The following is a 10000-nucleotide window of genomic DNA, read 5'->3' as shown; positions in this document are numbered from 1 at the left end:
AAAGTGACTTACCTGAAGAGTTTGGCTAACTAAAACAAAAACAAACAATGCACGGGTTCGGCTAGCAGCCACAACCAAAAGATGACAGTATGTACAGATTAAGAATATGTTACAGTGGACATGGGCAACTTATATTGAGAGAGGTGCATGTATGTTAAATTGCATGTGTGTCATAATTACTCATAAATAGCTACACAACTCTGAACAGCTACTGATACAATAGCACTACACTGCTTGTAGGTGCCACATTCAAAGGCCGTGCCCGTCCATTGATTGCCCATTATCGCCGGCCGGAGGTGTACTGTTTTCTGCACACACACACTCATCGTGTTGTTCCTCACACGAAAAGTTCAAAACAATGACGTTACGTACTCTCGTGCTCACAAAATAAAACTAGATCCTCGTGGAAGAAGTCAAAAAGGTGAAAGCTCGGCTGCTTTTTATTTTGATTTGGCTGTGTAGTTGCACGTGGGTCTCTGCCTCTTTAGCATTCTCCTTCTGTACAACGTACCCATCTGTGTTCGAGTTCAGAAGGGACACGTGCACCGTACATCGGAACAGCTAGCTCGATCGACCAGCACACGGGCTTGACTTCGTTTTTGACGACGACTGTATGCGTGGAGGTCAAGTCCGGCATGACGTCACTCGGTACTTGCGGACAATTTTACACCTTCTTTTCAAGTTTTCAACCACTTCCAGTCATCGCAAGGAAGAATGAAGTACTAGTACACCATCATGATCAGGAGCCAAAAGACTACAAGACAAGGCAAAGAAAATTTTGGTGACAGTTCCCCTTTAACGGAGGAAGTGGTCCTCATGTGTATTTTTTGCCTGTTTGTGTGTGTGTGTGTGTGTGTGTGTGTGTGTGTGTGTGTGTGTGTGTATATGTGTGTGTCTGCTTGCTTGTGTGCTAAGTTTTCTGACAACCCAACATACCCTAAATTGATGTCACGATTGCAAGCTCTCAATCCAGCTGAAGTAAGTGCAGTGCAAGAAATGCATGATTGTAGCTTTGATAATTTCAGTGTCTCACATGTAACCTAATGTATGCAGATACTCGTAGGAGAAGTTAGTCAACAGGTCATGTGCCCACTGTAGTTGAAGTGTCTCAGCTAGAGACGGTGGGTTCAGTTTATTCTACGATCGGAATGCATGGAGACTGGAAGAAGACAAACTACAAGTAACAAGTAAGTGTGTCAACGGAACAAGGTAACGCGTGTATCAGTACAAAAATGGCAGCCATACTAAAATATCTGCGCAGGGCGTGACGTCAATATGATAGTAACGACGTAAGGAATATCCATGAATGTACATCAGTATCAGCACATATACTACATTTCCTCCCCTACATGTATACTAGGGTTGGTACCCGTATCCCGTAGTGACACGCATTAAAGTCCATGTGCCTACATCTGGGCATAAGCGCACCCTCACATATAAGCACATGGGCTTTTCTAAGTGAATCCAATCCCGCGACACACTGATGCCACAATGATACCATCTTTACAGGATTTAATGTGCAATTTCCAAATTCCATACTAATAACTCAATTACAAGCGCATGCGCCTATAATTATGTGAGGCGAATCGATCTCTAAAATGCCATGCTAAACACAAATGCTTGTTGTGACAGTTTACATGGAATGGGAAGCTACAGGATGAAATATTCACTGCGCCATGTGGTGTTAGACAGAGTTTAAGAATGACGAACGAAGAACTACGTTCCAAGCAGTGTGCGAACACAAAAGGAAAGTGTGTACGAATGCATCAGGAAGCAGGAGCTCTAGGCACATGCATACTGGGTTGCAGGAGTTGTACCAAATACAAGGGGAGTATGCCATATACATCAGCAGCTTGAACACTGGGTGTCGGAACACTAGCCGGCGAATGAGCCGTCAGAAGAAACAAACTGTGATTTGGCTCTGCCTGTGCTTAGGCGAACGGCAAAGGCGGTGTACTCACTGGTACGGTTGAGTGCGGAGCAGAGTTGGCTGAGTGGAGCTGTTCCACATGGCGCCTCCATTGTAGGTCAGGGCCAACTGCCACTGTGTAGTGACTGGCGCCATGCACACCCTGAACTGTGCCATGAATCCATGGGTGTGGTGCGCGGGTGCGGTAGTCTCCGACTGAATCGCATTCAGTATTGAATCCACTCTTCTTCTTGAATACTCTCGTCTTCACAGTCTGCATTCTCATGCTCGGGCAGGTAGTTCTCATTACCAATAGCCGTTGCATCCGGTAGTGCTAATTCATGCTAGGATCACGTGAATCTTCTTTCCCTACAGATCCTGCTGCCAAACACAGCGACTGACAGGGGCAACATGTCGGCTCTTTTCAAAATCCTGTCTGAGCAGTTTCCCCATGCGTCAATGACCACTGTGCAGCGTAAACACTTCAATGAAACCAAAGGTTAGGACTATAAATTAATGTTTACACTACAGGATGCTAATGTGTTATGTGTAGCGGGTGTTCCTTTTCTTTCTGAGCCCAGAAATGGGGTCACATTTTGAAATCCACCCATAGCCGTGATTAATGCAGAATGTACACAGTCATATTCAGGAAGAACAAGATGTCGTATGGTCTAGCCAAGATGGCTAATACAGGCAGACATGCTGAGAATTCACAGTACACAAAGATGACCACTTTTCTATTCAAGAGTCCCTCTATTAAAGAGGAACTCCGGTCCAAAATCACCCCCATTTTTTATTGCGGAATCCATTAGAGTATGTCGTAAGTGGTAGAATGGCGAAAATCGGAAGCTTTTTCGACAAGGATAACATACCTAAATTACCAATTGCAATTTTCCATATTTGGCACGAGGGGCCCCCTCCCACCCTGTGACGTAAAACGTTCTCAGCCCGGTCCACTCAGATGAAATTTTCAAATAATTGAAGCAAGAATGAAAAGTCCTTGGCCATTGTTGAAGTGCTTGTTGTTCTGTGCCATGCCCGATTTATTGTCACAACTCGCTGCTGCGTCTCTGGATGCAACAATGTCACGAAGAAAGAGGCGCCTGCGGGCTGTCGTAGCATGGCTTTCCTCTGGCTGACGCGAACCTGACGACAGCTTGGCTATGGAGAGTATGTTGGAAGGATTTTTCTCCGACGAAAAATAATCGTGTCTGCACTGAGCATTTCACTGAGATGTGCTATGAAAGAGATTTCCAACAAGAGTTTGCACAAAGCATTGGTGGCTATAAGCAGAAGCAGCAGCGACGCTTGAAGCCAGGGTCTCTGCCATCCTGAAACTTGGCGGTGCATGTCATACTAATAGTTAGTAGCTCCTCTACCTCTGCTGCCAGCAAAAGCAGACCATCTTCGATTTACTTCCAGGAACGTGAGCACGATGAGGTAAGTGAACGGCATGATTTTGTGCCGTCCAGAACGTAGCTCTAAACGACTACAGTCCTACTCAAAGTCCTCTACTCAAAATCCTAGTCAGTGAAGTCGAGAATTGATGTAATGTACATGGAACGTTATCATGTGTGTTATTTCGGTTCTCTTTATCTGTAAGTTTCCATTGCGTTACTTTCCGGTTGCAGCTACACTGCCACAAATACAAGGTACAGTATGATTTGTAGTCTGGAAATTTTCCATGCTGTCATACTGAAGTGGGCACCAAAACGTGTCCACTTTTCGTACAATGGCATGAGAGCACGGGTACAGTCGGCATGTCTGTCCCACAATGCCAATATAGGGAGAGCGCACGCCAAAACCAAGGAGGGTGTGCTCAGGTACAGGCTGGAATACACCAAGAGCACAAAGTGGCCAAGAAGCTGCACGACAATGTCCTGCAACTTCTTGAAGGACCTGTTGAACGATGTGCATACAACCATTCTCGGCATTCGCAACGGCACACGGCACCGGCACAACCCCATGCTCCCGAACACAGTACAGTCTTGTGCCATTGTATCTGTCAACTTTACCAGATTGTTCATGCAGCTGCATTGGTGCAAAGCATGCACCCACCCGAAAACACAAATATTGCCCGAGTCAAGAATAGTTATAAATCGTGTCTGTCAACTGTTTTCTACATTCTGCATGCACATGTACCAATGATTATGTGAACGTCAAGCAGGCCAAGAAGCACTATCATCATCATCATCATCATGTCCAACTGCTTCCTCAAAGCCCCTGTAACGGAATCTCAGCCATTCCGTTCCCCGGGACGCAGGACACAAAGGACAAGACTGGTTTGTATTACATTATTTATATTGTCAAGACGGAAATGGAGACAACACTCAAAAGGACGAACAAGAAGCCTGACAAAAGGACTCTCGACTACAAAATCGCGCATGCTCATATCACACATGCACGCGACTAGACGAGACAGTTTGGGGAATGCCATCACACAGGAAAACAACACATCATTTCACAACACCTGCCCCCTTGATGACATTCCACAAAATAATAAACCGACACCACGTTCCACATGCACAACAGCAAAAGGAACCACAGCAGAACAGAAAAACGAAAACCAACCAACAGCTTACATTGTAGCACAACAAAACTGGGCCACGACACAGGGCCAAACCAAGACACAAGAGCCGACGCTCTCAACTCAGGCACACAAGGCCAATCGAAACACGAGAGCCAAAGCTCCAACTAATAACAACCTGCGCGCAGCAGCGCAAAATAAATCTACAATGCAAATTAATGCAGAACAGAACGACGAGAAGAGCAACATACCGACAACCAAACTGAACAACACAGCAACGAACTGAACAGCGAGAGAAATACGATCAGGCAACACAGCGAGCAAGACAACAACAAGACGAACAACAAAGGACGACACACAGTCGGTGATGCCAGACTCATCCACTGGCCTCTGGCGAGCCACGGCCACACGCTCCATGCGGTACCTGCCGTCCCAGGCTCCAGTCCCCAGCTTCTGCCGGTCCACCACCTTCTCTGCCTCCTCTCCGCGTCTTCTTCCGCTTCCACCAGCTCCTCGTCTCTCCTCCATCCCCACGCTTACTCTCTAGTTGTACTATCACTTGTATTAGTTGTTGACGACGACGAACAGACTCATGACAAACTTACTCATCCTCTGCGTCCCGGGTTTCGGCACCACGCTGTAACGGAATCTCAGCCATTCCGTTCCCCGGGACGCAGGACACAAAGGACAAGACTGGTTTGTATTACATTATTTATATTGTCAAGACGGAAATGGAGACAACACTCAAAAGGACGAACAAGAAGACTGACAAAAGGACTCTCGACTACAAAATCGCGCATGCTCATATCACACATGCACGCGACTAGACGAGACAGTTTGGGGAATGCCATCACACAGGAAAACAACACATCATTTCACAACACCCCAGTGCGCATCTGCATTGGCTTCTGGTACAGCTGCTTTATCTTCGATACCACGCAAGACGGTATCACACGCCGCTGCTTGCGTCCAAGTATCCATGGGTGAACCATGTGTATTGTCTATACGCCACATGTCTCCAAATCCTGCACAAAACAGTTGGAGAGATGTAGATACACATACCACGAGTGTCTTCATGATTGTGTAAAAGTAAATAGTTTCAGTGTAAATACAAGTAGTTTCGGATTCGAATTAATATTTCTATGGGCTACTATACAAACACTTTGGCCTTTTTTCAAATTTACATCATTTTTACACACAGTTGAAACACTTACAGTGCTAGGAATAGTATGACTGAAAGACATCGTTGTACCAGTATAATTATATTGGCATGGGTGCAATAGAACTTCATGATTGTGTGATGAAAGTTGGTGAATTTGAATACTGTACACAAAATCATTGCACAACACTTCCCATCCACTTTGTACCGGTACATGACACATGGAAAGAAAGGAAATAATGAAACCGATTCAGTGAATCCTCACCTGTTTGACCACGGTCCACACCTTGCCCGAAATTCTTCGAAGGAAAGCAATGCCACCTCGAGCACTGATTTTTGCAGGCAAACAACAGCAAACTCTGAGTGCTGCGTGACGCACTGCAGCCCTTCCTGCTCGCCGCGTTTACTGAAAGCTGCAGGAACCTCCCAGCAACAAGTCGACTCGACCTCGCTCCACAGCATGCTGCATTGTCCGCAACGGCATCAAGCAGTGCTTCTCACGCGAGCACTTGCAACCAAAGCGTTCTCTTCACGTTCATCTGTTTTGTAGTCTCAGAAATATTACTTGTAGACAGTTTCGCAGACGCTGATGAGCGCTTCGGCTCGAACCTAAAAGGCCTCGGTGTTCTTGAATCTGAAGTGGCGTCCACCTCCACACCTCCCGTGGTCTCCTCTTCCTCCAACATGATGATCGAATGAATACTAGTACAAGGGTTATTGATTGAAGAAAAAATAGTGAATACCTTTTTTCAAAATTTCTGCAGGTCTACCATTTGAATAAAACAATTTGGAGGTCACTGAGAACGTTTTACGTCACAGGGTGGGCGGGGGCCCACTCGTGCCAAATATGGAAAATTGCAATTGGTAATTTAGGTATGTTATCCCTGTCGTAGAAGCTTCCGGTTTTCGCCATTCTACCACTTACGACATACTCTAATGGATTCCGCAATAAAAAATGGGGGTGATTTTGGACCGGAGTTCCCCTTTAAAGGGGAACTGTCACCAAAAATTTTCTTTGTCTTATCTTGTAGTTCTTTGGCTCCTGATCACGATGGTGTTATTCGTTTTTCTCTGCGATGACTGGAAGTGGGTGAAAACTTGAAAAGAAGGTGCCCAAAATTGTCCCGAAGTACCGGGTGACGTCACGCCGGACTTGACCTCCACGCGTACATTCATCGTCAAAAACGAAGTCCAGCCCGTGTGCTCGTCGATCGAGCCAACTGTTCGATGTACGGTGCACGCTTGCCTTCTGAACTCGGACACTCGATGTGTACTGTTGTACACAATGAGAACGCCAAAAAGGGACAAAATAAACAAAAGTCGACTGCAGTTTGTCGCACTGGTACTTCCTCCACGACGCTCCAGCTCTTTGTTTTATTTGTGATTACGAAGGAGTGGAAGGATGTTTGTTTGCTGTTAGTGTGACACACATACCTCGTACTTGAAAATTATGTCGTTGTATCGAAGGTGGCGATGTTGCCCACCCGGCTCTGAAATGAAAGACGTCGGAGTTCGTCATCTGCATCTTCAGCAACATCGCCAGATGAATCGCCTTCACGTAACTACATTGCGTTCCTTTGGGGCTCGGGTTGGTGGTGTTATCGCCGGCCGGATGAGTATTGTTTTCTGCATACGCACTCATCATCGTGTTGTTCCTCACACGAAAAGTTCAAAACAACGACGTACTTCCGTGCTCACAAAATAAAACTTAGATCTTCGCGGAAGAAGTCAAAAAGGTGAAAGCTCAGCTGCTTTTTATTTTGATTTGGCTGTGTAGCTGCACGTGGGTCTCTGCCTCTTTGGCATTCTCCTTCGGTACGACGTACCCATCTGTGTTACAGTTCAAAAGGCACACGTGCACCGTACATTGGAACAGCTAGCTCGATCGACGAGCACACGGGCTGGACTTCGTTTTTGACGATGAATGTACGCGTGGAGGTCAAGTCCGGCGTGACGTCACTCGGTACTTCGGGACAATTTTCGGCACCTTCTTTTCAAGTTTTCACCCACTTCCAGCCATCGCAGAGAAAAACGGATCACACCATCGTGATCAGGAGCCAAAGAACTACAAGATAAGACAAAGAAAATTTTTGGTGACAGTTCCCCTTTAAGGTGTGTAAGTGATGTCGTCAAACCCTGACCAACTGATATCCCCTTGGATTACGCCAAGACCAAGCACACGCGAAAGAGTCTCTTACTAGATGACGGGACGAACGACAAAGAGAGGAGACAAGGCAACAGAATATGAGCCAGGGACTACAGAAACCACCCTATGGCACTTTTTTGGCGAAAATTTTTTTTCTCTCTCAAAATGTTGGTATGGTATGGTAATGTGCTCAAACAAAATTTCGAGTTGATCTGCGGTGGTAAAATGTGCCTAATCACCTATTTAATAATGGCATATCAATTAAGCGATATAGAGCAAATTTATGTACACAGTTTTGTAATGTTCTTTGTATATCTTCATTCTTGCTAGTTAGGCAGTTCAAATGGATAGTGAACTATGCCCTCAGCTTCATCCAGTGACGCCTGCGCGCCGTCCACTAAATCTCGGTAGTACTGCCGCGCCTCTTGTGCTAGTGATATGTGCGAACGCAGGGCCTGGACACTACATTCCGTCTCTTCCTCTGTACGGGCGACACGAATTTTGTCCCGCAGAGTGTCACACAGTGCGCATACGTCTGTCCTTGGCTTCATCACTTTGATGTGTGCTGCCTGTCTCCTCCAAATGTGGCAAATTGACCTGTAATGAACAGGCGAATACTGTGTGATGGTCTTGGTTTAGATGTTGTATGCAGACTTCTTGTTCTTGGATGCTGGTAAGTATACTGGAGGGTCCTCAGCACGACCTCGCTCCGGGTTGAGGTAGACCGTACATGTTAGCATATGACTAAATAGACTGCACTACATCCTGCTCTATGTCTGCTGAAATGGCCAAGTGCTCTGGTGTTCTCCCAGTCAAGCCATGGTGTGCCAGTTGAACGACTCTTTTGTTGGCCTTTTTGAAGGCGCTTCATTACATGACTTCCAACAGCATGAACTGCCATGAACACGTCTTTGCACAGCTCGTAACCACGTACATGGTAGCGGAAATAGAAAGGTCGATCACCACCACAAGTCATCGACTTTCGCATGCTTCCAGTCAGTGCGCCCAGAACAAACTACTTGAAGCGCTTTTTCGATTCTCGCAGTTTAGAGACTTCAAATATGCAGTCCTCGAGCTGCTGCTCTGGGCCGGGATGACTTTCCAATGATTCTTCGACTTGCATCCACAGCCTCTCTTCGCGTATATCTGAAGACAGGAGATCACGCTTCACCTGCTCCATCGTCGGTGGCTCAGGTGCGGGGGCATCTGGTTCGTCATCCAATTCCGAGTAGTCGGTGTCACTCTCCGCGTTTGAAATTTCCGAGCTGTCGGGGCTTGGCGTTTTCGACACAACACTAGCAGCACTCGTCTCGAGCTTGCTGTGACTCCATACGTCTTCTTCTTAGGTGGCATATCATCGCCGTCGCTGTCAGCATCGGTGTCGGAATCGCTCGCGGACGACTCGCGGGTGCCAGCGCTGAATCCGTAAAAATTCTCGTCGTCCGATTCAAGCGCCTTCGCATCAGAGACTAGTCGACTCCACACAGAATCGAGCTGTGTCGTCTACTAGATGTTGTAGCCATAATCAATCACAGTAAGTGGAGCCTCATGAGTTACTCGACAATCGCTCGAGCTCGGAATCCTTCCCCGAACATCTAACAAGAGGACAGCTCATGGAGTCTTGTCAAAACAAAAGTGACGAGTTCTGCGCTTCGCGTAACTTTGAGTCGCGTGACTTTGAAACGTCATAACTTGATTTTGATATCAAACGTCGTAGGGCGGTTTCTATAGTCCCTGGCTCATATATTGAGGGAAAGTGTGAGAAAAGTGAGACCAAGGAAACAAAAGTAGTGCACTCGTATAATATACGATGGATCCAGAGTGGGAAGGAAAGCCAAGACAGCAGACAGACCAATATAATGACATCCAAATGGGAACAAGTGCAAGAAATGCATATTACAGGGACCAAAGACGGCGCAGCAGCACTACCAGCGAGCGCCTAAGGCTCAATACGTTTAAATAGGGAACCCAAGTGGGCCGCACGGAAAACAGAAATACGCATGAGATGGTGTCCTGATAGACTTCATTGCTAATGTCAACACGAGAGTGACTAACCTATTGTTCTAAACGTGAAATAACTCAAATAAGTCTGTGCCTGTGCTGGCAAGGTGCCTACAAGGACAGTTTCCATTGTTATCTATTTCAGACCACATTTTTTTCCGATTTGTGCAGGTTTACAGCACATCAAGCAATTGTGTGCATCTGATTTTCACACTGCACTGTTGGAAATTACTGGGAAGTAAGTTGAGATCAGTTTGC

At 46.3% G+C, this 10000-nt stretch overlaps 1 protein-coding gene across 2 annotated transcripts in view; it reads left to right on the top strand.

The window, feature by feature from the left end:
• Positions 1-10000, top strand: part of LOC135823384 (mutS protein homolog 4-like) — an 82123-nt gene that overhangs the window by 8037 nt on the left and 64086 nt on the right. The window contains exons 4-6 of one of the 2 annotated variants that reach the window (XM_065336239.1): positions 916-978; positions 2285-2408; positions 9914-9980. In XM_065336239.1, coding sequence (XP_065192311.1) covers positions 916-978; positions 2285-2408; positions 9914-9980 — 254 coding nt within the window. Of the gene's footprint in view, positions 1-915; positions 979-2284; positions 2409-9913; positions 9981-10000 lie in introns of those variants that run through there. The other variant, XM_065336243.1, reaches the window with a different exon arrangement.

Source organism: Sycon ciliatum, chromosome 1 (assembly GCF_964019385.1).
Source record: "Sycon ciliatum chromosome 1, ocSycCili1.1, whole genome shotgun sequence".
Classification (NCBI taxonomy): domain Eukaryota; kingdom Metazoa; phylum Porifera; class Calcarea; order Leucosolenida; family Sycettidae; genus Sycon; species Sycon ciliatum.
The sequence above is the reverse complement of the archived record's forward strand: the minus strand, read 5'-3'. Positions and strand labels throughout refer to the sequence as shown.